Here is a 27,932-nt window from a genome sequence, read left to right on the forward strand (position 1 = left end):
ATCTTTTGAAAAAAAATAATCCCAGCACTCGAGAGGCAGAGGCAGATGGATCTCTGAGTTCGAGACCAGCCTGGTCTACAGAGCAAGTTCCAGGATAACCAGGACTACACAGAGAAACCCTGTCCCAAATAACAAAAACCAAACTAAACCAAACCAAACCGAAAACCATTCTTGGTGGCATGCAGGTTTTCTGCGTCCCGTTAGCTCTGTGACCTCCTCCCCATCTTGCTCTCTTCGGAAGCTTTTGGTCTCCTGGCCTGCTCTGCTCTTTGCTTTTGGTTTGTTTTTTTGTTTTTTGTTTGTTTGTTTTGTTTTTTTTTTTCGGAGCTGGGGACCGAACCCAGGACCTTGCGCTTCCTAGGCAAGAGCTCTACCACTGAGCTAAATCCCCAACCCCTTTGTTTTTTTTTTTTAAGATTTATTTATTTATTTCATGTATGTGAGTACACTGTCACTGTCTTTGGACAGACCAGAAGAGGACATCAGATCCCATTACAGATGGCTGTGAGCCACCATGTGGTTGCTGGGAATTGAACTCAGGTCCTTTGGAAGAGCAGTCAGTGCTCTTAACCTCTGAGCCATCTCTCCAGCCCCCTGCTTTTGAGTTTTCTTACGTCGTCCAGAATGACATCTAAGTGCAGACGAGAATGGTCTTCATCTTCTGACCTTCTTGCCTCCACTTCCCAAGGGTTGGGATTGTAGGCATGCACCACCACACCTGGCTCTGGCCTGCTCTTTGAACACACCACACATTTCCCACCACACGGGAATGATGGGCTCTCTTCTCACTGTCTCATCTTCTGGCTCCTCTAGCTTCCTTGGCGCTATTCAGATTTCACCTTGAGGGCTGAAGGTCATTCACTTCCAATGTGTGAGGGCCTGGGTTCCATTTCCAGCTCTGTAGAATGTTCAGTCAGCTGACTGTTTGGTTCCCAGCACCCTGGTGGCGGCTTACAATTACTGTAGCTCCTGTTCCAGGGGACCCCTTCTGGCCTCCAAGGGCACTAGGCATGCAAGTGGCTAACAGGTATACCCTCAGGTATGAATAGTTACACTAAGATTAAATATGTATGTCCGTGTATAGTATGTATGTATGTATGTATGTATGTATGTATGTATGTAGATTTGAATTTTCCAGATAGGGTTTCTCTGTGTAGCCCTGGCTGTCCTGGAACTTTCTCTATAGACCAGGCTGGCCTCAAACTCAAGAGATTTGCCTGCCTCTGCCTCCTGAGTGCTGGGATCAAAGGCAATCAGTACCATGTCCAGCTCTGTCTTTGAAGAATACAGGACCAAAGGAAGCAAGAGTCAGGGAAAGAACAGTTCACTTACCAGGACTCCAAGGACCTGGGGAATCATCTTTGGGTTCTGCAGCATTGAATTTTTTTTTTTCCGGAGCTGGGGACCGAACCCAGGGCCTTGCGGTTGCTAGGCAAGCGCTCTACCGCTGAGCTAAATCCCCAACCCCGCTTCTGGTCCTCTTAAGGCTCCTCCTCACACTTTTCTTTTTTATTGCAGGCATGTGTTCCTGTGTGTGTGTGACAATGCTCACAGCAGTTAGGTGACCTCAGAGGCCAGAAGAGGGCATTGGACTCCCTGGAGCTGGAGGTACTGATGGTTGTGAGTGTCCTGATGTAGGTGCTGGGAATGGAACTCTGGTCCTCCGCCAGAGCAGCATGTGCTCCTAGCTGCCATCTTTAGTCCGGGACTCCATACTTGTCCATAGAAGTAGCATTGAACTACAAAGCTATGGCTGCCTCTTGTGTCCAAAGAGTGAAGAAAGGAGTCTTGACACCCCATCTTTTTTTTTTAAAGATTTATTCATTTATTATAGATAAGTACACTGTAGCTGTCTTCAGACACACCAGAAGAGGGCACCAGATCTCTTTACAGATGGTTGTGAGCCACCATGTGGTTGCTGGGATTTGAACTCAGGACCTCTGGAAGAGCAGTCAGTGCTCTTAACCACTGAGCCATCTCTCCAGCCCTTGACACCCCATCTTACCAGGCATCTTTGGCTCTGGTTCTAAGTGGGGATACAGCCTCTGAGACACACCAGGGAGGAGGAGCAATGTGGGGGGCGGGACTTGGGTGCCTTTGGAGTCCCTGTGTTGATAGTTGGTGATTGTAAATAGTCATGTCATGAAGGGAATGGGAGGCAGGTGCTGAGGCAGTCTGACAGCATGAGGGTCTGCACTGGGCCACCCTGGGAGTCATGAAGAAGTGGTGAGAGGGGAAATGAGAGGAGGGAGAGGACAGGCTGCTGCTGAGGCTGCTTATTGTGGGCTGTGGCTGGGCCCTCCCACAATCCTTTCTTTCCCTCAGGAAGATCCGGCAGGACCCCAAGGAGCTTCTCTCTCAGTGCAGATGGTGGCATGATCATCAGTCAGTTTTTACGGGAGGACTTGCCACCCACACATGGTCAGGGCTCTTAGCAATGTCACGTTTACTAAGTGCACTGAGGCTGCTGCCAAGGTCACTCGCTGCTCAGAACAGCCTGTATTTGATGGCCAAAGAAAGTGGGGTACAAAAGTCAAGCCACTTGATGTCCCGTCTTGCCTTCAAACGAACTGGGGCTGCAGCTCACCGGTAAAGCACTTACTAGCATGGGTGAGGCGCTGGGTTCAGTCTCCACCGTCTAAACAAACAGAAAGGAGCTGGGATGAGGCTTTGTGGGGTCAATGAACTAGATGCACATCATGCCGGTCCCTTTGGAGGTTAAAGACAGCCAGAGAGCCTGCCCCTGCCAACTCTATTGACCATCAGAAGATAGCATTGCCCAAGTCTTGGTTGACCGCACATCATAAATTGCTTTGATGGGGGCTGGAGAGATGGCTCAGTGGTTAAGAGCACTGACTGCTCTTCCAGAGGTCCTGAGTTCAAATCCCAGCAACCACATGGTGGCTCACAACCATCTGTAATGAGATCCGGTGCCCTCTTCTGGTGTGTCTGAAGACAGCTACAGTGTACTCATAGATATAAAATAAATATTTAAAAAAATTGCTTTGATGGTAATATAGCTTCCAAAGTTATTCCCCCAGACCTTACAAAATCCACAGGCAAATTCATGCAACTGGGGCAGTGCAGAAACTCTTTGGGGAGCGGTTTGGGCCTAGACACCCCAAAAGTGTCGGATTATCCAGGCTTGTCCACCAGGGGGCAGGCTGCACCAGGCAGGACGCCTTCCTGATCCCTCAACTTCCCTGTCTCTTTCCAGAACCTCGGGGTCTGCCCACAAGGCTGCCTGAACAGATGTTCCTGCCACCCTAAGCCCTAAGCCACCTGCAAGGGTTCAGACTGCTCTTTATGCTGACACGGGGGGGGGGGGGTCTGTAAAGGTAGTTAACGGCCAACAGCAGCCACTCCTCCGTTAGTGACCCTCCTGGAGATTAGGAAATGGCTTTACTTCGTATGTTATTGTAATCTGGTTAGCAAACAAGTTGGAAAAATAATTTATTATTTTTATTATTTTTTTATTTTTATTTATTATTATTGTAAATTATTATTATTATTTATATTTATTTATCATTTATTATTATTTATTATTATTCCAGCCACTCCTCAGAGGATGTGAAGCTCACAGAAGTTAAGTGGCTAGATCGAAGTCACACAGCAAAGGCACTTCTGCTGCTCTGATCAGTTAATCCCTGACATTTATTAAGTTCCTGATGTGACAAGACTTTCCCCGGGGAACATGCAAAACACAAGTCTACGCCTTCCAAATAACGAGCCCACTGGGGCTCAAAGTACAGATACCACCAAAGTCCAACCTGGGGAACCAGTGGGTTTTATTGAGGTCCTTCCGTGGATATGGGTGAAGGTCACTTCCAGTAGCAGAAGTGACTCAAAGACAGCCCCATCACCAAGGCCCACCCCAATTGGCTGGCAGCTCACAAGGCTTGGAACCTGGAGCACACTACCCAGTTGGCAGGCAGCTCAGCTGGTTTCTGCTTCTTTCAAACAGCTGGCCTGGTCTCAGAGCCTCTGCAGTGTGGCTAGTCTGGGCGTGACCCTCTGCCACTTGACTTGTCTGCTCTGGGGAAGAAGAGACACAGTGACTCTGGTCAGTTTCAGAACTTCCTGGAGCTATTTTGAGTTGTTTAAGGAGCATCTCTGTAGGATGTAATGGCCGTCTTGGCGGGAACTGCTACCAAGTATGTGCCAAGATTGATATTGGGGGACCATCATCAGGTAAGCAAGATGGCACACACCTTTAATTCCAGTACGTGAGAGTCTGAGGCAGAAGGATCATGAGTATGAGGTCAACGTGGATTCTATAGCAAGACACTGGGATGGCAGGAAGACTTATTTAATTCTACAGTAATTGGGACAGTGAGTTACTGGATTGACTTGGGGTAAACAGAATACTGAAACAGAGCTCATTACTGCTTAGTTCAAAACATTTATATTTTTTTTCTTTTTTTTTTTCTTTTTTCTTTTTTTCGGAGCTGAGGACCGAACCCAGGGCCTTGCGCTTGCTAAGCAAGTGCTCTACCACTGAGCTAAATCCCCAACCCCTAAAACATTTATATTTTTTCAATTTTTTTTTTACTTTGCTTATTTTACCAATTAGTAAGAGAGATGTTAAAATGTTTTTGCTACAGTGGACTGTCAGTTTCCCACGCAAACAAATATATGACATTTCGGAAATGCTAAATCTTTCTGGTGAATTGCAATTAATTTCTTATCTTTATATATTTTTTAAAGATTTATTTATTATATATAAGTACACTGTAGCTGTCTTCGGACACACCAGAAGAGGGTATCAGATGGTTGTGAGCCACCATGTGGTTGCTGGGATTTGAACTCAGGACCTCTGGAAGAGCAGTCAGTGCTCTTAACCCATGAGCCATCTCTCCAGCCCTATCCTTATATTTATTTTGTGTGAATGTATTTACCTGCGTGTATGCACTGAACCATGGAAATGACCGATGCCCACTGAAGCCAGAAGAAGCGTTCCCTGGAACTGGAGTTATGAATGGTTTTGGACCACCATGTAGGTGTTGGGAATTGAACCCAGGTCTTCTGGACCAGCAGTCCGTGCTCTTAACTGCTGAGCCATCATTCCAGCTTCAAGAGTGTTTCTTTAAGTAAAACAATTTTTTAAAACCGTGTTAGAAAGTGCCTTGCACACAGTAGGGCTTGTTGTTTCCCTTTGCCATTTCCACACAGTAGGCTTTATCTATCCCAGGGAGGAAACAAAGGCTTTGCTTGAGCCGGGGGTCAAGGACAGGTAGTTGAAAGCATGAGAAGTGAGATCGGTGAGTCCTGACAGCAGGCAGGGCTTCTCAGAGGACCAGATGTGCTTGCATAGGGCATGGAAACCGACCGCTCCCAGGGGCCAGATACTGAGCCCTGTGGACCTGGTCAGTGGTCATCTCCATGGGAGATGCTTTCTGTACCCAGCCTCAACCCAGGAGACCAGAGAGCATTCTCTAAGTGTCATGGGGGTGTGGAGAAGAAAAAAGACATCAACATACTAAAATGAGACTTACGCTGTCTCTAATCCTTGCTGTTTGAGAAGGCTTATCCTTCCTTCCTTCCTTCCTTCCTTCCTTCCTTCCTTCCTTCCTTCCTTCCTTCCTCCCTTCCTCCCCTTCTTCCTTGTTTCTTCTTCTTCTTCCTCTTCCTCTTCCCCTTCCTCTTCTCCTTCCCCTTCCCCTTCCTCCTCCTCCTCCTCCTCTTCTTCCTTTTTCTCCTCCTTCTACACAGTCTTACTAGGCAGGTGTACCACTATGCTCAGGTGAGATTTACTAAACCTCACTGTCCTGGAGCAAATTTATACGCCAGGAGGTGGTGGTACCCACACTTAGTCCCAGCACTGAGGAGGCAGAGGCAGTGGATCTCTTAAGTTCAAGGCCAGTCTGGTCTACAGGGTGAGTTTCAGGACAGCCAGGGCTGCACAGAGAAACCCTGTCTCAAACCCACCAAACAAACAAACAAACAAACAAACCAACTTACAGCCATACCCACATAAGGCTCTCGCATTTTGCTTTCTTTTCCCAATCTGTGGCTTGAACCCAAGGCCTAGGCTGGCTCTTACAGCAAGCCGTGCCCCTCCTACTCCTCAACTCCTATTTTCTCTACCCCGCCTTCCGCTTTTTGTTTTGATTGGTTCTTCTTTTCCTGAGACAGAGTCTCTTATAGACCAGGCTGGCTAACCTTGAACTCCTGCCTCTCGGTGTTGAGATTACAGGTGGGCACAACACACTCAGTTTGCTTTCTCTGCTGAGGATCGAATCCCACCAGGCCCTTGAACATGACAGTAAGTGCTCTCTCTCTCTCTGTCTCTCTCTGTCTGTCTCTCTCTCTGTCTCTGTCTCTCTGTCTCTGTCTCTCTCTGTCTCTCTCTCTGTCTCTCTCTGTCTCTCTGTCTCTGTCTCTCTCTGTCTCTGTCTCTCTCTCTGTCTCTCTCTCTCTGTCTCTCTCTCTGTCTCTCTCTCTTTCTCTCTGTCTCTCTCTCTCTGTCTCTGTCTCTCTCTCTCTCTCTCTCTCTCTCTCTCTCTCTCATGCCTCATGAATGCTAGCTAAGCATTCTAACATGTGAGCTAGATTCCCAGCCCTCTTTCTTTCTCTTGAGATAGGGTCTTGCTTGGCATGCGGCCCAGGCTGACCTCTGACTCATGACCCTCCTACGCATGCACCACTGCTCCGGGTTTTACTCAGAGCTGGGGATCAAACCCAGGTCTTGGACCAGGCTAGCCATGGAGCCACGGGTCCGGACTCGGACTTTTTAATTTCCAATTGTGAATTGTGTGTCTTCCTCAGCTGAGGGCAGGATCTACGTGGCCTTCCTTTGTGACTATCAGCAGTAGTTTTCCAGGAATGGGCAGAACCCCTGAATTTCACAGCAGGAGTTATACACAGATCACTGACGATGATTAATTATTACAAATACCCTTTGAACTCTTTGAAGCCCGTGTACTTAAAGGAAATCCTGAAGCCAGGAAGTTTCTCCTCTAAGGCCTGGGCCTAGGCTGAGATGAAGGCCTAGATAAACATGTGACTTAGCTCCAAAGATCACACACGCAACTCACTGACCAGGAGAAGGAAGAGTAGGCAAGCGTAGGCTCATCAACACCATTGATGAGAAGAGAGCCGCAGGCGGAGGCCTCACAGGTTTCTCAGCTTTGGGAAATCTTACTCTCTGAACTGAGAAAGGCAGGGCCAGGAGGGTTAGTCCCTGAGTCAGCTGGAGAAGGCCCAGCTCCTTGGTTAACTCCAGTAGTTGTATTCTGTGTATTCTGATAGGTGGACCCTGAGGAGAAGGGTCACCTAGGAGACAGCCTATCCATGCCAGGCTGGCGAGGAGGGGAACTAATCCCTGGGGGAGCCTGCCAACTCCTCCTTTCAAGTGTCCCGGGCCTTGCCCTAGAGCGCTTGTGATGGATGTGTTCAGTCTTTCAAGGGTGGGTCATGGCTGTTTGGATCTGCTGGTTGAGTGTGGCGACGCACGCTTATAATCCCAGCATTCAGGAGGCTGAAGCAAGAGGATCAAGAGTTCGAGGCCAGCAGGCCCTATAAACATACACTCTTTTTTTTTTTTTTTTTTAAATTTTTTTTTAACTTTTTTTTGTTTTTGGAAACAGTGTCTTACTGTATTTCTTTTTTTTTTTTTTAAGATTTATTCATTTATTATATATAAGTACACTGTAGCTGTCTTCAGATACACCAGAAGAGGGTATCGGATCTCTTTACAGATGGTTGTGAGCCACCATGTGGTTGCTGGGAATTGAACTCATGACCTCTGGAAGAGCAGTCGGGTGCTCTTAACCGCTGAGCCATCTCTCCAGCCCAAATTTTTTTTTTTTTTTTTTTGGTTCTTTTTTTCGGAGCTGGGGACCGAACCCAGGGCCTTGCGCTTCCTAGGCAAGCGCTCTACCACTGAGCTAAATCCCCAACCCCAAACATACACTCTTAAGCTTTTGCTAGTAATTCTAGGAAATCTGCTGCGCACCCTAGAGTCTCTCCTTGGAAGCCAACTTGAGAAGTTCTAAAGTAGGAAGCAAGGAGGAGGTGGTGGGTAAGGGGAGGCAAATATAACTGATTTGCACTATGTACAGTATAAAAAGAATATGCCATGGCGAAATCCGTTATTTGGTACATTAAAAATAAAACCAGAAGGGCTGAGGGCATAGCTCAGTGGTTAAGAGCACTGACTGCTGTTCCAGAGGTCCTGAGTTCAATTCCCAGCAACCACATGGTGGCTCACAACCATCTGTAATGAGATCCGATGGCCTCTTCTGGTGTGTCTGAAGACAGCTACAGTGTACTCACATACATAAAATAAATAAATAATTCTTAAAAGGAACAATAAAGCCAGAAAATACTGGACAGACCTGATGGCTCACCAGATAAAGGCACTGGCCACTAAGCTGACCACCTGAGCTTGATCCCCGGACCCACGCTGTGAAAAGAGAGAACCGATCCCTGCATGTTGCTTTCAGACCTCCACACGTGTGTCCTGGCATGTCCACACCCATATGTATTCATGTAAAATAGATTTTTAAAAATGCATTTTTTTCAATGCTTTGAAAGAAAGTCCTGCTCTAGAGTCAAAGACCCCTGAAGGACAGGTTTCAACCTTCTTACTGCCTCTCAGAAGCACAGGGAGCTGTGCATGACATAAAGAGACTTCCAAAGTGGAGATGGGGCTCCCAATGGGGGCACTGCAGTGGGGTCTTTGCAGACGCTTGTTAGAGGTAAGTGAATTTTCAAGATGCTATACTGATCTTTTCTACCTGTCCCTCGGACTAATTAACTCGGCTTCTTCTGCTGCTCTTAAAAAGGTTTACGGGGCTGGAGAGATGGCTCAGCGGTTAAGAGCACCCGACTGCTCTTCCAGAGGTCATGAGTTCAATTCCCAGCAACCACATGGTGGCTCACAACCATCTGTAAAGAGATCTGATGCCCTCTTCTGGTGTATCTGAAAACAGCTACAGTGTACTTATATATAATAAATAAATCTTTAAAAAAAAATTTACTTATTTTCTGTGTGTGGGTCTTCTGCCTGCTTCTCCGTCTGTACTGTTTTGAGTGCCTGGTGCTTGCAGAGATCACAGGAGCATGGATGCCCTGGGACCAGAGAGATAGTTGTGAGCTGCTACATGGGGGTGGGGGTGGGGTGGGAATCAAGCCTGGGTCCTCTAGAAGAGCAGCCAGTCCTTTGAACCTCGGAGCACCTCTCCAGCTCATCAGGAGCCCTCTCTTCTGGTTGGTGTCTCGTTTTGTTTCTGGAGCAGTGTTTCTCGATCTGGTCCTTGAACTCATCATGATTTTCCTGCCCAGGAGTGGGAGCAAGACAGGTGTGTACAACCATTTTACCCTCAGTTCACATTAGAGCCCCTATCCTGTAATATTAGTGGAAGGGCTCTGCCTACTGAAATTCTGTTGGCTAGAACCCGGGCACTAGGATTTCTTTGCTTGATTTTAGTTTAAATAAGTAATCAAAACAAAAGGGTATAAACCGTTTAGAACAGCTGCAGCTCCTCACGAGTTCTTCCTGTGGATTGGAGTCCATGCTATGCCACTGCACGCCCAGGTAACCACTGACATCGTGTCTGTCACTTAGTTCTAGAATACGCTAAGACTTGCAAGCATATAAAATGTGATTTGGGGGCTGAGGATCACAGTTTATAATATTGTGCAGGTTGTTTTTTTGTTTTTTTTGTTTTTTTGGGTTTTTTTTTGTCAAAAACTCAGGTACACCTGGGAAGAGGGCGTCTTAACTGAGAAAATGTCTTGCACACGCACACACAGAAATAAACAGATGCATTTTAAAAAGATAAATTAGTGATCGAGAAACACACTCAACAACCAACCTCTGGCTCCCACACTTATGTCCCCCAAGTGTTTGCATTTGGGAAGCTTCTCTGCATCTGCCTGTTTCTTTCTTCAACTCGGGGACAGCATTTGCCCTGGAACCTAACTTTCTTTCCTCTCTCCCTCTCCCCTGCCTCCTGTATGGTCTTCTACTGTAGCCCAGACTGCCTTCCAACTCACAGTGATCCTCCTGCCTCAGTTTCCCCAGTTCTGGGATTGACAAATGAAAACTACCACACCTAGGGTGACTTTGCCTTTCTATGACAAGTTGATTACTCGATTCCTCCTGGGTGGTGGATGGTGACTTTCTTTTGCCGAGGGCAAACCCTCAGCCGTGTGGTGTTTTTGAGAAAGGGTCTGACTAGCAGCCCAGGCTGACCTAGAACTGACCAGGCTGGCATCAGATTCAGACATGCGCCTGCCTCTGCCCCTGTACTAGAATTAAGGGCGTGGGCCAGCATGGCTAGCCCTAATCCTTTCCAGTCGAATGAACAGCAGACACTGCAATTTCTTTCAATTTCTTCCTAGTAGGAAACGGGATCTCCACTACCACAGATTATGAAGTTGAGCTTCCAGAGTGCGTACATCTTGCAGCGATCAGCACGCCAGCGGTGCCAAGTAGGAACGCCCCTCTGGAGGGCGACCTTCAGTGCCTCCCTGCTACATGTCATTATTACGACTTTTACATTTTTTTTTTTTTTGGTCTTTTTTTAAAAAAAATAATTAGGTACACAGTGTTCTGTCTGCATATGTGCCTGCACACCAGAAGGGGGCGCCAGATATCATCATAGATGATTGTCAGTCACCATGCGGTTGCTGGGACTTGAACTCAGGACCTCTGGAAGAGCAGTCAGTGGTTTCAACTTCTGAGTTATCTCTCCAGGCACCACCACCCCCGGCCCTACCAACACACACAGTATTATTATTTTTTTTTTTTGAGACAGGGTTTCTTTGTGTGGCCCTGGCTGTCCTGGACTACACTGGACTACAGAGCCCTGGCTCTGTAGACTACACTGGTCTTGAACTCGGAGATCTGCCTGCCTCTGCCTGTCAAGTGTTGAGATTAAGGATGTGCACCACCACCCCCACCTACCTTAAAAGTAATTAAAAAAAAAAAATCTAAGCACTGAGTCAAAGTTCAAAATCATCTAATTATTTCAAAAGTTTTCCAGTTTTCAAAAACATAAAAGTTAGGGCGATGATGGTGGCTCACTTCTTTAATCCCAGCACACAGGATCTCTGAGTTTGAGGCCAGCCTAGTTTACAGAGCAAGTACCAGGTCACAGAGAAGCCCTGTCTCAAAAAACAAGCAAGCAAGCAAACAAACAAACAGATTACTTTTAAATGTAAAAAGAAAGTCTGTTGAAGAAGGGGTCAGTGGTGTGACTGTGACCAGAACGTGTCACACCTTCTCATGGCGGTCTATATAAAGGACAGGAAAGAAGGAAGCTTTAGCTGTGGGCTGCTTGCCTTCACGCTCCCTGGTGAGTTCATGTGTGACTCTAGTGACTGTCTCTCACTGGAAGTCACTGGTCATCTGACTTCCACCGAAGACCAGCTCAGACATCCAGCCTGAGCTGAACAACTACTGGATTCCTGCCTTTTCCGTCAGGAGACGGCCATTGCTGGACTGGCTGGACCACAGCTGTCCGCCTCTTTAAAATCCCCTTAGTATCTCTTAATATCCCCAGCACCTAGTCTGAGAGACAGCAGACATCTTGAATTATAATATCTCAGAGGAATGAAGGTGGGGCCGAGGAGACCTGAGGCGTACATCCGCAGAGGGCTGTACAGCACAAAAACTGGCTAGACGCTGCAGCCTTGACACAGAAGATGCTAACCTCCTCAGTGAGGTAAAAATGGAAGCTAACTTTAATTAAAGAACAAACAAACAAACGAGCCAATGTCTCTCAGCAGTGCACATTAGTAGTTAGGGCAGTTTTGAGCTACTTAGTGACCTGGCACGGTGACTCTCAGCACAGTTCTGCAGCGAGCTCCCTGTAGAGAACCTCTGCACAGCAGGAGTTAAGGGTTCTATGTAAATTCAGGAGATTAAGCAAGGTGGTGTCTGTGTGGAATCTCAGCACCCAAGAGGCTGGAGCCAGGCTAATCCACAGAGTGACTCTGCCTCGTTAATAATAAATAAATACTCAACAGGAAACAGAATTGAAGAGGTTAGGATACTCATGATGTTACACAGGACCAGAAAGATGAAAAGGTGGCTGTTTTTCCTGTCGATCACAGTGGATAGTCTCCAGTCCCGTACACTTTTTTTTTTTTTTTTTTTAATTTTGCTTTTGGTTTGGTTTTGCTTTTTCAAAACAGGGTTTCTCTGTGTAGCCCTGGCTGCCCTGGAACTTCCTCTATAGACCAAGCTGGTCTCAGATGCCCAGATCCTGCCTGCCTGTCTCTCTAGAATGGGACTAAAGGTGTGCCACCACCACCTACCTTTGCTTTTGATTTTGAGACAGGGTCTCACTATATAGACCAGGCTAGCCTCAAAGTCACATACAACTCCACTTCCCTCTTCTAAGTATTGATGTGTTAAAGGCATATTCCACCACACCTGCTTTGTGTGTGTGTGTGTGTGTGTGTGTGTGTGTGTGTGTGTGTGTGTGAGAGAGAGAGAGAGAGAGAGAGAGAGAGAGAGAGAGAGAGAGAGAGAGATTTGGGAGAAGGAAGCCATGGCTTAGGCATGCTAACCACTAAGCCATACTCCCAGTCTCACATTTATTATTTTAGGTTTATGGCTAAGTTGGTAGGCCTTGGGTCCAGTCTTCAGTAGTGCATAAATTAGATGTGGTGGTACACACCTATAACCCATGTCCTCGGATGGTAGAGGCAGGAAGATTAGGGGTTCAAGGTTATTTTCAGATACATAGTTTGAGGCCAATCTAGGGCAAAGAAAACCCTCTCTCAAAAAAAAAATTTTAATTGAAGTATAATGATATATCTGAAGTATAAAAATTGTATGTGTGGGCTCTGGACCTTCGGGGGCAGTAGACCAAAAAAAAATTGTATGTGTTAGAATCAGGGGCACTTGCCTTGCACCTGTGAGGACCGGGGAGTGATGCCCCAGACCTCAAAGTCAAGTGTGGCTTCCTGAGTTTACATACAATGACACCTGTGTAGCCATCACCTAAGGCAAGAAACAAAATCATGTGGGTTCACTAGAATCCCCGGGTGCATGGCCTCTTTAAGTTACGAAGGCTAGCACAGAGGCTCGCTGGGCACCCCAACACAGGATCCCTCAACTTAGGGGTCTATGACATCGGACTCCTGACATTTGCACTCCCTTGACATTATAGGCAAACATTTTCCTGAGGCGAGGGGGCAGTGTCTTCACCAGATTCTGCCAAGGTGGAGGACAATCAAAGCTATATTGGAAGACCGGCTCCGTGACTCCTTCCTTCCTCCTCTCATGGAAATTCCCTGAGGTGGGCTTTGTTGACGTTGTTGGGAGAAAGGATTAGGCTATGCAGCCCTGGCTGACCAGAACTCTGCTCTCCTAGAAACTTAAAATACAGGAGCAAAGACCATCGATGAACTCAACAGGCAATGAGACCTGAATATCGTGTTCATTTGGCAGCTATAGGGGAAACTGAGACTCAAAACGAAGCCACTTACCCAAGGACACACGTTACTTATGTTGGTATTTGCAAAAGTTAGTCTTCCGTACCGGTTGCTAGACCACAACAGCTTCGGTAATACCAAATTGCTTAACTTCAGCTCAAAACAGGATAAGCTTGAAATACCTACCAGGTTGAACAGGAGAAGGAAATTCCAAAGCTCGGGGCTTTTGTTTCTCTTTCTTTCTCTCTCTCTCTTTTTTTAAGCAATTCACCTCCAACCAATGGAAACTCTTTGTCTAGGTGGAGGTACCACCTTTGAAAGACGCGTTTCGCCTCCTAGAGGTGTGGCCTCTGTGGGTTTTCTCAGGTTGGACTTACTTTCTACCCACAAACCGTCACTTTAGAGGACGTCTTTGATTGGCTGATCAAGACAGCAACATTTGAATTTAAAGGAAGGCCTGACAAGGCGGGTTCCTTCCGCTGAAGAGATAAAGCTTTGTGTGAGAGGAACGCCAACTGGAGGCAGAGATTAGGCTGTATCACCTGCTGTTTCTACCTTCAGTTCTTCACCAGGAATCAGCTCCTACCTCAAGTAAAAGATATGAAAAGAATGAACACCGTATAGCGGTGCTTTGTAAACTGCAAAAGTGTTGATGGCTGCAAATTTATAGTTTGAAATTGAATTCTAATTTTCCTCCCAACCTAAGACAGGGTGTCTCTGTGTTGCTCTGGGTGTCCTGGAACTCACTCTGTAGACCAGGCTGGCCTTGCCTCAGAGATCTGCCTGCCTCCCCTCGGGCTTGAAATTGAATTTTAAAAAGATGATTTCTAAGCAGACACAAAGTTTGTTTTCAGAGTTTCTAGCTGCAGTAGGAGGCAGGCCAGGGACTTTTCCTATCCCTCAGTGGTCCCACTGGTTATGGGGCAAGTGTATGCTGAGGCAACCATACATTTTAAGAAAGAAAATAGGCTGGCGATGAAAATTTCTTTCCCTGAGGTTTTCATTGTGTAGTCCTGGCCTAGAACTCAGTATGTAGTAGACCTGGTTGTCTCAAACTTCTCAGTCAGTTACCTGGCCTGTCCCCCAAGTACTGGAATTTTAATAACCATGGGGTACCACTCTCAGCTAAACCCAACGTCTTTAGAAATCATTGCCTCCTGTTATCAGTTGGAGTTACATCCACTTAGTACATTAAACAGAAATAGGATAAATGGGGGGTTGGGGATTTAGCTCAGTGGTAGAGCGCTTGCCTAGCAAGCGCAAGGCCCTGGGTTCGGCCCCCAGCTCCGAAAAAAAGAAAAAAGAGAGAGAGAAAAAAAAAAAAAGAAATAGGATAAATGGGAGGGAAAAAGACCCGTGGGTTAGAGAGATGGCTCAGTGTTTAAGATCCTGGAAAGCTTTGGAGGAACTTGGGTTCAATTTTCAGCACCTACATGGGGGTTCATGAGTAACTCCAGTTCCAGGGGATCTGACCCCTTATCTGGCCTCCTTGGGCACTGCATGTACACAGTGCACAGACATATGTAGGTAAAACATTCATACACGGAAAACATTCATACACCGACCTTAAAACAAGAATCTTCTCATGTAAAATCAGAAATAGCCAGGTAGCATGCCGGTTTCAGATAACTCGAAATGCTAGTCTTGTAATCCAATCACTGTCCTTGGCAATGGCTTCTAGGAGAGAATGATTTACTCCATAAGCTTAAATAATTTTCCAGGATGTAGGTCACTTCACACTCATGGCTTATAGAACTGTACAACTCAGAGTAGTAAGAGAACTTTCAAGGATTTTGTTTTGTTTTGTTTTTTGTTGAAATTCACTTTATTTAAAAAAAAAAAAACCTCGTGAACAATAAATTACAATACTTTCCCCCTTTATAAATTCTTCATAAAATATATTTGACAATTTTAAAAGAAAAGTTTTAAAGTTGCCTTCTTTTCTGATGTGCTGATGACATCTTCTTTTGTCTTCTGACTATTTTGTCATGCTGGTGAATTATTTTGTAGCTATACAATAGTTTGATTGGTAACATTTTACAATTAAAAACAAAAACCCAGACCTGCAGAAGGAACTATTCTGTGCTATTTATCTGACACTTAACACTTACTTCATCGGAATGACAAAGTATCCCTTAGCACCAAGAATCTACAGAGCCCCGAGTTTCTAAGTGACAACAGGTGCAGATTAACAGCCTAGGAGACTAACTGTACAACCCTACAGTGACTGGACACAGCTGCCTATACGCTTTATTTGAAATATTTGGTCTTTTTTTTTTTCAATTAAGACAAATTTCATAAAACACTAGAAAACCATGGCAACAGACTATGAGGGATAACTGTTTATTGAGTACCTATTATGGGCAAGGCACTGTGCACAATTTCTTGATTGCATTTTTTTCCTTTAGCAATTATCCAAAATTCCCAAGTATCACTCATCTTTTATTTCTTACATGTGTCTGAAGAAAGTGCATGGCTAAATGCCATTTTAAAAAATGGTTTGTTTTTATTCTTTAAAGTGTGTGTGTGTGTGTGTGTGTGTGTGTGTGTGTGTGTGCACACGCGCATGCGCTCATGGAAGCAAGAAGAAGGTATCAGATCCCTGGGAGCTGGACTTAGATGGCTGTGAGCCACTCAACATGGGTGCTGAGAACTGAACTCCAGTTCTGTGCAAGAACATCAGGTCCTCTTAATGACTGAGTCCTCTCTCCAGCCCCTAGAACTGCAAATCTAAACAGTTGTCGTATCAACTAAACTTAAGTGCTGAGCACACAGTAGGTACTTAATAAATACCCCTGACTGAAAGAACAAAGACAAATTATTGTCCTTCTGCTGATATCATAAGCTATTTCAGAATACAAGGACTTAAGAATGTTCTGGAAGAAATTTTCTCATCATCTCACACCCTTTCCTTTAATGAAGGAAAGAATTCTATTTCACAGATAAAAATCTTTCAAAATAAATTATAACTGTGGCTAGACATTTAGCTCAGTGCTAACCCCTTTGGGTAGCACATGCAAGGCCCTGGGTATGATGCCAGTACCAAGGAAAACAGAAGACAAACCAAGTTACTTGTTATTTTCAAGGGGGCAGGATCAAGAGCTATGTGCTCAGGTCATCGAGGCTTCAAGTGCACAGGTATTTGTGGAGCAGAGGACTGTTGGCACGAATCACATGTCACTCTGATGAGGGCCAAGTCAATGTTAAGCCATTGTAATGAGACTTTTTCTCAACTCAATCCACTGGTCAGATCTGTGTCAACTTGGTGACCCAGAGGGTCAATTACCATGAGGATCCAGTACACTTCTATCTCTTATTTCTGAAAGAATTATTTTAGTTAAGTCTGCAAGTGATATTAAGTGTATGTGACTTTTTTCCATATGATAAGATTTTTTACTAAAGCCTTTCAGTTCACGTTTTTAAACTTCCAGATTAATTCAGTCTAGCAGTTTTTTTTTTTTTACATATTCCATTGTTTTTATCTTTAATCACCTTCTGAACACATTTGTTGATTTATTGATTTTGTGATGGCAGGGATTGAATCCAGAACCTTGTACATGCCAGGCAAGTGCTCTCCAGTGAACTACAGCCAGACCTACTGTGAGGGTATGGAGGTTCAGCACTGATGAGGCGGTAAGAACTGCCAATAACGGCGATATACTTATATTATTTTGTCTTTTGCATCTTGGTGCTTAACAAGATCCCCGTAGGATCAGTGGTGGACTGCTCCCTCACATGCCTAAGACCCCAGGTTCTACCCCAGCACTGGAGATGGGCAGCTAGTGCCTTATAAAGCCTCCCCTAGATACAATGGTAGAATCCAATTCATCTTAAAGACTGGTGTTCTGATTTAAGAAAGAATCCTTTCCTTAATGTTCCTGAATTAGCAAGAACAATCTGGAGGCAACCATGCAGTTAGAATTTCCCCTCATGAGTTGAGTCTCTTGCTTTCTTACAGATGCCAGGTGACCATATGAAACCGACAACTTTTCTACTCAAAAAGCAGTTGATGGCATAGAATTTTATCCATTTGCCAAACTCTGTATGCATTATCTCTCGCTTTGGAAGAAAGCGACCAGTATTTATGACAGTGATTACCAGTATCACACGAGACAAAACAGTGTCAGTGTCAAAGTGACAGAGACTCCAGTGATCCAACAGGAAGCCACACCAGGGCCAGCAACTGGAGGGTGAGCTCGCTTGGTTTCGTCAACTTCATGCTGAGGTTTAAAAAAGGTATCACAGCTGCGTACGCCACGTTTCCAGACCAGAAGAAAACCATCCTCAGGTTGAGTCACAGCTCAAACTCCTGCTCGTCCCAGTGCAGTGGTTTAACTACTTAACAAACGCTGTTACCTAAAAGTGTGAGTGAGCCTTAGGCAGCCTTGCCGACCTTCTACTGTGAGACTCAATGACTAAGTCAACTCAAAGAGCTACAGGGCCCTGGAGAGCTCAAACGTCCTCCAGTGGCTTAGAGCTGCTTAGCTTCAGTTCTGTTTAACCAGCCATTTAGACCCTCCAAGATGATGCCTTTAAGAAGAGATGCACACTGTGAAAACAACAACAACAACAACAACAACAACAACAACAACAACAAAATACCCTTAGCATGTTTCCAGTAGCAGGAGGGATGGGGAGGATGAGGGGTGCTTTGTGTGGTTTTTATCACCAATTTCATCCGCAAATCTCAAAAACGCAAACCTGTATCAAATAATTTAAACAGAAGCGGCATTTCCTTCATGTGGGATGCAAAATGCACACGCTCACACGTTGACATATACATAAATATATACATATATGTTTCCTTTACAAACCGCGAAGGCTGCATTACCAGCATGCAAACCTCCTCTTCCACAGAAATGCCTAATACTGACAAGGAATGTCTAAAATACTTAAAGATAGTTCTAGAAAATGGGACTTTCTTCTCTGCTTGGCTTTTAAGGGAATTTTTTTCTGCCAACCTTTTACCAATGATCATTAAAAAAAATCTTTTTACAGCCACATTGGTAATACACATTCAAAACATACAATAAAATGGCCTGCATGGATTAAGAAAAACGAGAGAAAAAAACTACCCCACAATAAAACCTAAACCCTTAGAGAGTGGAGCCTCACTTCCATCTCCTTTTCGGCCATGTGATGTGTTTCCCTTGACTCTGAAGCAGCACCACCTTAGATGCCTGCAAACAGCAGGTCACGTTTCCCAGCTGCTGTCTTTAAATGCAATTTGGACTAATCTGAGTTCTAGTTCAAAAGCATCCGGGCGATCCTGAGGGTTTGCGGCCAGCATTTCCTTTATCAGTTGTTTCATTCGCCCATTCATAGACTTTTTCTTCACAGGGATGAGAAGTTCCATTTTGGGGTTTTCCAGAAGTGCCTCCCCGACAGGCACGATTTCGGTCCCCTGCTTTACGTAACTCCCCAAGAGCTCCTTCTTCGTCTCTGTGTCTATGAAGGTAATCCTCTCCAGCATGGCCCAGATGATAATTCCCAGAGCAAAAATGTCAGCTTTCGCCGTGTAGTGTCCTTCCCATACTTCCGGAGCCATGTAGAAGTCCGTTCCACATGCCGTGGAAAGGAAACACTTGTTTACACTGACAGGTTCTTCTGGGTTCTGCCCAGATGCTGAGCAAACTTTACTTAGGCCAAAATCAGCCACTTTCAGTGTGGGTTCCAAGTCACTGGTATCCAATCTGCTCTGAGAAATCAGGATGTTATCAGGCTTCAGGTCTCGGTGGATTATCTGGTTTTTGTGCAAGAAGGCCAGAGCACTGCTGAGCTGAAGCATGAAGCTGGTGTTAGTCTTTCGATTGGGTTTCCTGGACAACAGATACTCATTCATATCTCCTCCATCACAAAAATCCATCACAAACCACAAATAGTAGGCGCTCCTGGGGTCAAAGGCGATCTCTCCTTTTAATGAAGTCTCTACAAGCTGTGAAGGTGAGGAGAAGAGTAGGTACAAAACACACAAAGGTTAAAGGGGTGGGAGATACAGCTCAGCAGTTCTGAGCTCACTGCTCTCACAGGAGACCGCAGTTCAGGTCCCCAGTAACCACACCAGTGGCTCACAAGTGCCTGCAGCTGTAGCTCCAGTTTTCTGTCTGGGTCCCAAGGCAGTGCACTGACACACTTACACCCACCTTCCCCTCCCCAACATAATTAAAAATTAGTAAGATAAGTCGTTATTTGTTCATGGTTTTCTCTTGTTGAGATGGAGTTTTAGACAGGTGTAGCCCTGGCTATCCTGGAACTTGCTCTATAGAAAAGGCTGGCCTTGAACTCAGAGATCTGCCTTCCTCTGCCTCCCAAGTGCTGGGATTAAAGGTTTGCGCCACCACCACTAGCCACAGATCTTTTTAAATTATACTAAAAAGAAAGAAAGAAGTTAGGTCAACCTGCAGCTTTCTTTTTTTTTTTTTTTGGTTCTTTTTTTTCAGAGCTGGGGACCGAACCCAGGGCCTTGCGTTTCCCAGGCAAGCGCTCTACCACTGAGCTAAATCCCCAACCCCTGCAGCTTTCTTTTGTTTCTGAAATGTTGGGAATTGAACCCAGGGTCTTGTACATGCCAGGCAAAAGTTTCTTGAACTGAATGTAGAGGTCACAAAAAAATTGGCAATAGTCAAAGGTTTAATGAATGTCTAGCTACCAAAAAGTAAGTCAAAACCAAACTGTATTTTTAGTACATACACAAAGTTGTCTGTTCTTAGGAACATGATGGTTTAATTGGGGGAACCAAAGACTTCTGATATTGTCCTACTGTCATTCATTGGCAAGCAAATACCAAAGTAGTTCATCAGTGGATTGTGTTATGGTACAATGCTTAATTTGGGCATCATTTCTTCTTCTTCTTTTTCTCTTTTTTGAGATAGGGTCTCAAGAAATCCACAAAGGCCTCAAACTCATTGTATAGTTTATGGCTGGCCTTGAACTCTGATCCTGTGGCTTCTATCTCCAGTGATAGAATTACAGGTGTATATGTGTGTGTATGCATCATTACACCCAGCTCAAGTGATCTCTAATTTAAGGCCAGCTAGAGTTACATAGTGAGACTGTTTCAGGGGGAGAAAGAGAGAAAGGGGGAGGGAGGGAGGGAGGGAGAGAGGGAGGGAGAGACAGACAGAGACAGAGGTTAAACACTGCTGTTTAAAGGCAGACGTAGTGGCACACACCTGTGATCCCAGCACTACAGAAACAGAGGCTCGAGGCTCAGTGAAAGCCGTTAGGACAGAATTTCCAACAGATTCTGAATGTGCCTTGAATATATGTCTACCACTCTACTAATATAGTCATATGAAGCACTGTTCTCACACTGACTTTTGTTAAATACAAATCACCAACTGTCGAAAGCGCTAAAGATGCTCTATGTCCTAAAGGAACAAATTCAATCCAAATGTTCTTTTCAAAAAATGAGTTTAATAGTGTGTGTGTGCACTCATGCACCATTCATTGCACACGAGTCAGAGGAGAACTCTGGGAAGCAGGTTCTCTCCTGCCGCCTTGTGGGACCTAAGGGAGGTCTGCACGAGTGCCTCTGCCCACAGCACCATCTTGTCAGCCCAAGACTTACCTCTATGTAGAAATAAACAGGTACACTCACTTCATTACTGTAGTTAGCTTTCTACTTTAAATGGTAAAATTATGTTTATACCGAAGGATTGCTTTAACATGAAATTATTTATGATTCATTATCAGCACATTTGATTTGTAGATATTTTACACACCCAGGGTAGTACAAATGTTTTTCTGGTGCGAGGGCCTGGGTGGAAGAGTTAGGAAGCCCTGTTCTCCTCTGCTCTGCACTGGGTCAAGCCCCAGTCTCCAGCTTTAACTGAAAACCTCAAGAATATTTTATTTCATCTGTGTTTTCATATATGCATCACAATCCTTTTCGGTACGTCAGAAGTCTACCTTTGTAGCTGTACTTTGGAAAGTGCCCAACTGGCCGACATTTTCTACATATGTTAATATAGCTGAATTCTCTCACCACCTAGCTCATTGCTTGATGAACAGACTAAAATCTAGAGGTATATGGTTTTTAATTTATTTTTTATATGGTGTCTAAAGAGAACAACGAAAGGGGAAGAACCAGAGCAGAGCTGTTGAATGATCAAGTGGTAAGTTTACTATTACTACTTGGTCTGGTTATTCTGGTAAACACAAAGAGCAGCCTCCATCTGCTTCCCCCAATGGCGGTGGCCTGCAGGGGTCTCTTGCTGTATGGTGTGCCATGCAAAGAGGCTAAAACACAGGTGTGTTATCTCTGACTTCAGTTTTTCTATCTTTACTCTAAAATATAAACTTACTAAATAGCTTTGTATAATGCAGAGTATCAGTGCTCAGACAGTGGTTGAGAAGGCAGGCATGGTGGTGCACATAACACTGGCTTTCAAGAAGGGAAACAGACAGTTCACCCACTGACCTAGATAATGCTTGTTAGACTCTCTCAGTTTTAAATGGCTGACAATTCTTTTCTAAGTTCCTGGATAGGCTCTCACTCTGTACCCAAAGTCTATATGTAGCCCAGGCTGGCCTTGAACTCAGCAGTTCATAATTCTTCAGCCCCAAGAGCTATCAGATCCCCTATTATATGTTCCTACAGCGTCTATGTCATTTGTCTGAAACATACAGACCCTATGCATGAGAGTGAGCCCTGTTTTACATTTTCTCTTGATGAGGATTTTAGCTATTAGGAATTGGTTTAATGATTCCAACTGAGACCAAGGAAAAACATAAAAAAAAAAAAATGAAAACTTATAAAGGTAGTAAGGCCATGCATAGGGACTCCCTGACTATGTTACAGATTTGTTTATTGATGTTATCGTATTATTTTGATACAATTCTATTGATAAATGGTCAATTAGCTGGGTGTGTGGTAGAGTATGCTTTTAAGCAGAGGCAGAGGTAGGTGGACCTCTGTAAGTGTAGGGCCAGTCTAGCCTACAAAGGAAGTTACAGGTTAGCCAGGTCTACACAGTGAGAACCTGTCTCAAAAATAAATGAAGAAAGAAAGAAAGAAAAACCAGGTTTACTTATTAAATCCACAGTAAAGACTATTTTATTTCAACCCAGGCACCTCTTTCTGAGTTCCTATAGACCAAATCTAGCTTCAGCACCTCTCTGACTTGGACGAGGCCACAGAAGGCAGAACTGAACCACAGATGAAGAAAGAGCTACCAGGAAAGCTGGATTATTTATTTCAGGTCATTCTGACAGCAGACAGTGCCATAAATCAAATACACGTCAGTAAGGCTTTAAAAGGTAAAATCGATTCACTAAAAAGTCAACATAAGTACAAAAGTCACTTTAGTCTGGTACTTCACATCTTATAGCCTAAAGGAATAAATAAAATCCAATTCTTCTTATGTTGCTACTATATCTGGACTTAGCACTGTCAGATGAGTTAATGTCTTCACTTTCCCATAGGAGGAGATGGTGTGCCTTAAAACCTTAATGCAAAGTTGAGGGGTTTAGGAGGGAATGTTCTTTATGTAGTACACCCCAAACTCCAGGCTCAATCTCTAGCATTGGCCAAAAAAAAGGGGGGGGGGTGTTTCCAATATTTTTTATCATGACAACTTAAATACTTTTAGAAAAGTAAACACTATAGTTTTGAAATTTTAAAAAATTGTTTGTTTTATGTGGTAAGGGTAGTATGGAATACTCATGGAGGTATGAGAACAGGTTCTCAGGAGTCCAAGGCCTCTTTCTACCATGTGGGACCTGAGAACTGAACTTGGGTCATCAGGCCTAGCAACAACTCCTTTACCCTCTGAGCCTGTTCACCAACCTAAGCATACTTTTTGTTGTTACTATATCTTGTTTTAATTGTTAAATTACATTTACTTATCTTATATATACATACATATATACATGCTTACATGCGTGCATATCACAGTGCAAGTGTGGGAGTCAGAGGACAACTTCTGTCCTGGAGCTCAGGATTGAGTCTAGGAATGTCTTAAAGTCAATATACAGGTGAGTTTGCACTTGGACTCCCGAGCCCCTGCCTCCCCCTTCCAAGCACTAGGATCTCAGCATGTAGCCATTTACTCACCTAAGGCTTATTATATTTAGACCTGTGACTTAGGAAAGAAAGTCCAGCTACCAAGGGTGTGGCTATTACTGATTGTGGTAATTTTTCCTTGTCTTCTGGGTTTATTTTCAAAATAATTGGTTTCTTTTTTTTTTTTTTTTTTCGGAGCTGGGGACCAAACCCAGGGCCTTGTGCTTGCTAGGCAAGCGCTCTACCACTGAGCTAAATCCCCAACCCCAAAATAATTGGTTTCTAGGGACTGACCTTAGATGCTAGTCTCAAACCTCCCCTAGTTCCCATCTTGTTCTTCTGCTATGCAGATTGGTTAAGTACCAGGCATAACAGTGGCTTGCGTTACTTGGAGGCGTGTGCAGCACAAGTCTAAAGCAGATCCCTCTCCTCCACAAATCTCCATCTACACCACAGAACACCTGCATCTTAGGGAGAAGCTCATCTGACACTCTGGTTTCCTCTTGCTGACCAATATTACGTCCACTTCCTATGCAGTGACACATACCTGTAAATAAAGGGAAGAATTAGAGCCGTGGGACATCTTTTGCACCATCCCATCTTTCTGTAGGATGCACTCTTCCAAGTGAATCACATTTGGGTGTTGGCTCTTGATACTGCTTAGTGCCCAGAACTCTCGAAGGGCTAGTTCAACATTTTCGGGTGCGTGGCATCGAATTTTCTTCACGGCTACTCTCGCAGAGGTCTTTCTGATGACTGCTTCATACACAACACCGTAACTACCTCGGCCTACCTCCCGTATTAGATCGTACTTTGGCTGGCTACTCACCATCTTCAAGGTCGAGGATTCTGGAAAAATCAACAAAGTGCTCTGTTGAAATTAGGTGGACCTATTGGCTTGTATTCCTATGTATGATTTACCCATCTGTTTCACTGTCTGTGGTACTTGAAGGGTATCCAGCTATGCTTTGGACCAATCTATCAATCATAATAAAAGTAATAGCATTTACCATGTATCATGAACTATTTCAAGTACTTTGTAACAATTTTTAAAGTTTGCTAAGTTTTCCTGGCCTGGAGCTTGCTGTATAGATTATGCTGGCTTTAGAAGGCATAGTTACAGTACCATCATCCCTGACTTGTGTGTGAGTGCTGGCATGACCATGCCATAGCACACCTATTAGGAGATAATCTTGGCTCTCCTGTCACTGCTACAGCATGTGCCAGAGTAGTTGCCTGTGAACTTTGGAGTTTCCTCACCATGGCCCATCTGGCTTCACATGGGTTGTAGGGATCCAAACTCAGTTCTCCAGATTTAACTCAGCAAATGTTTTACCCACTGAACTAAAATATATTCATTCTCTCTCTCTCTCTCTCTCTCTCTCTCTCTCTCTCTCCCTCTCCCTCCCTCCCTCCCTCCCTTCTTCCTTTCCTCCTTCCCCCTGTCCAGGCTCCACCCACTCACTCCTTTTTTGAACAAGACCTCACTATGAAACCCTGACTGGCCTCCATCTCAGAAAAAAGCCTGCCTCTGCTTCCCCAGTGCTGGGATTAAAGGTGTGTCACCATGCCTTGCTTTGAGTCCTTTTTTAAAAAAAGACAGGCTCTTGTGATTATATAGCTCAAGACAGCTTTCACTTCTTTTAAGGCTTTATTATACATGTTGTACGTGTGTAGCTTTGTGTAAGTCAGAGGACAACATGTGGGAGTCAGACCTCTCCTTCTGCCATGTTCTCCAGAAATGGAACTCATGTTGCAAGGCTTGGCAGAAAATAACTTTACCCACTGAGCCATCTCCACAGCCCTGGCTACCTTGGTCTCTGGAATGGTGGCATTACAAATGTGTGAAGTGGCCAACCTGGTACTTTATATTAAGTTCATTTAATCCTTAACTGCTTGAAGAAGTCATTGTTAAAAGTAAACCTGAAATTTGAAGTTTTGACAAGTGGCGGTGGCTCACTTAATCTCAGCAAATGGGAGGCAGAGGCAGGTGGATCTCTGGATTCAAGGCTAGCCTGGTCTACAGAGGGAGTTCCAGGACAGCCAGGGCTACAGAGAGATCCTGTCTTAAAAAGTATACAAACAAAAACAGTGAAACACAAAAATCCCTCACACTTAGAAATATAGAACACCTGACTTCTGTTTATGAACTAAAAGTGGACCAGGTCACTTACTTATCCTTTGCTTGCAAAGTGTCTCAGGTAGCCCAGGCTAGCCTTGAACTTACTATATATAGTGGAGGAGGACCCTGAACTCCTACCTCCACCTTCCAAGAACTGGGGTTATGGACCTGCACAGTATGTTGGTTATTTATTGCTTACAAAATGAGCACAGATAAAGTTTTTTTTTTTTTGCACAACTATTTCCTCAAAATGAAGCAAGTCGATGAGAATAGAACTACCTTTTTATTGTTGTCTAACAAAGCTATTTAATGCTAGGTCTTTTCTTGCCAAAGGGGGAGCATCGTATACATCAAAGGAAACTCTCTGACAAAGTTCTCTGGAGCTCTAACTTGACAAATCATTTAAAGGCAAGCTGGAGCACAGTCTGCAGCGTGCTCGCCCGCCCACTGTCATCGCCGGCAGGAAGAGTAAGATTGTATTTACACTGCACAACCAGGGAAGCAGAGCGACTGACCCAGGAACCTGAGACTCCCGGAACAACTACTTTACGTTCCTAGGCCAGATTTCAAAGAAAATGACTGTTTCTGATGTTTGCCTTGGGCGTTACTTCCTTTAATTGGACGCCTACCCTTCCAAGTTCTTACTGGATTCTCTAATGTCAGGTTTCCTGTCACAGGCGGACCTTCAGTCCTGCTCTGTGGGGATTCCCAGTTACTCTGAGCTTCCAAGCGACTCTTTCCTCTGCAGCAGTCCCCTCTCCTCTCCCACTGCCGTGGTCCCCCTGAGAGAAGGACACCTTCCCGAATAAGAAAGGACGGTGTCTAGCACATCCTCGGGGTCCTGGCTGGAAAGACGCCCTGCTGAAGAATCCTTCGAGAGCCCAGGTGCCTTACGATGGCGTGTCCTGGACCCTCCTGCCTGCCATTCTCCCTCCGGTGCTGGGCACCGCCGTATCGGACATGCACCTGCTGGTGCCGGGGAAGGGACAGGTCAGGCCAGAGGTGCTGCCGACGCGGAGGCTCAGGCCGCGCTCACTGCCCAAGCAGCAAGATCACTCCAGGGGGCCGTCCCTGGAAACCCCGAGGGACCCTCCCGTGGCCCTTCAGCAGGCCCCGCGGTCGCTTCAACTCCTCGCGGCTGCGGACTATGGGCCGGTACCCGGGAGTGGCCCGGGCGGGAACGGAGGCCGCAGTCCCCGCCGGTGGCCGGGGCAGCACCGGGCCTTCCCGGGGATGACTCCGCTGAGAGGTCTGTGACAGGCCTGCTGGGGACAGAGACACATGCAGGGAGGTCGGTTCTGACTGCAGGGCATCCGTGCCGCGACGAAGGGCCAGGTTTACCTCAGGGCAGCCGCCGCCGCTTCTCCCTCTCATGAGCTCTGCAGGCCGCCATTATCGGGCAGCTCGCGCCTCAGCTGCCGCGGCCTCCAGTCAGAAGCCGGCGCGCGCCCCCGTGGTGTGCGGACACACCCCCTCACGCCGGGCCCCGCCCCCTCCGGCTTTCCGTAGTGCGCGTGCGCAGCCGAGCGCCGCCTGCTGGGCGAGCGCCTCTCCCTGCGTGCTCCGGCCTTTGCACTTCGCCGCGGCTCTGGCGCTGCACACAGTCGAGCGTCGCCAGCGGTGTGCGCGCTGTAGGGCAGACCACTGCTGCCCTGGCCCGCAGGGGTGGCGGCAGGGGACGGTCGCCCTCAGCCGCAGCGGGGACGCGTCCCGGGAGCCCAGGGAAGCTGCGGCCACTGGCTCGAGCGGACAGTGCACGTGCCCATTGCGGGCTACCCTGCCCGCTCTCTTCAGACCTACCGAGCGGCGGGCACGCGGTTCACTGGGGCCGGATGCCCGGCGCATCTTTCTCGCCGGTGGTGGGGCTGGGCGGCGGGCCCGTGGGGAGGCGCGGCCGGTGCTGGAAGGCTGGCTACACCTTCGATCCGAGTCACCGAGCCGTGTTTGCGGGCGACTGAGTGGCCCAGGCAGCGACGAGGGGCTGGGTGCGATCATCTGGGTGGATGCTGTCCCCTGCCCCACCGGCGCGGTGGTATCTCCCTTAAAGAAACCGGAACCTCATTGTTCCCGGCTGTGAGGATCGGGGCGTCCAGTCGGGTGAGAAAGAGAGGGTGCAGCCTACCTGGCTGCGGCGCCCCGCCTAGCGGGACTGAACCCGAGTTGGGAACCACTTAGGCAGGTGCATAAATACAAAACAGGTTGCCGAGGACTAGGATTGATAACTAGAACTGCAGTTCCCCGGAGTATTTCAAATCCCCCCCCCCCAACAGCTGTCAATTATATCCCTGAGTTGCCCTGGGATCTACCATCAGGGTGACAATCACGGACCAATTGGCCGGCCCGTTAGTTACATGGATTCAGTAAGCATCTGCCAGAAACGCCCATTCTTTTCTTTATTATTCTTCACCT

At 45.9% G+C, this 27,932-nt stretch overlaps 1 protein-coding gene and 1 long non-coding RNA gene across 5 annotated transcripts; both read right to left on the bottom strand.

The window, feature by feature from the left end:
* Positions 1–1,801: 1,801 nt before the first annotated feature.
* Positions 1,802–15,072, bottom strand: LOC148006096 (uncharacterized). 4 transcript variants are annotated; one of them, XR_015621207.1, is made up of 3 exons: positions 13,582–13,759; positions 4,899–5,084; positions 1,802–2,638 (listed from the first exon to the last, which is right to left on the bottom strand). It is a non-coding gene; the product is annotated as an uncharacterized LOC148006096 (long non-coding RNA). The 4 variants fall into 4 exon arrangements; XR_015621208.1 differs by lacking the exon at positions 1,802–2,638 and adding an exon at positions 3,638–4,035; XR_015621210.1 differs by lacking the exons at positions 1,802–2,638; positions 13,582–13,759 and adding exons at positions 3,767–4,035; positions 14,961–15,072.
* A 138-nt stretch (positions 15,073–15,210) lies between these two features.
* Pdik1l (PDLIM1 interacting kinase 1 like) lies at positions 15,211–26,931 on the bottom strand. The gene is made up of 3 exons (NM_001107984.1): positions 26,865–26,931; positions 23,949–24,250; positions 15,211–19,330 (listed from the first exon to the last, which is right to left on the bottom strand). Exons 2-3 carry the CDS (start codon positions 24,231–24,233, stop codon positions 18,590–18,592), a joined length of 1,026 nt encoding a protein of 341 aa, NP_001101454.1. The 5' UTR covers positions 24,234–24,250; positions 26,865–26,931; the 3' UTR covers positions 15,211–18,589.
* Between the last annotated feature and the right edge of the window lie 1,001 nt (positions 26,932–27,932).

This window comes from Rattus norvegicus, chromosome 5 (assembly GCF_021556685.1).
Source record: "Rattus norvegicus strain SHRSP/BbbUtx chromosome 5, alternate assembly SHRSP_T2T, whole genome shotgun sequence".
Lineage (NCBI taxonomy): Eukaryota > Metazoa > Chordata > Mammalia > Rodentia > Muridae > Rattus > Rattus norvegicus.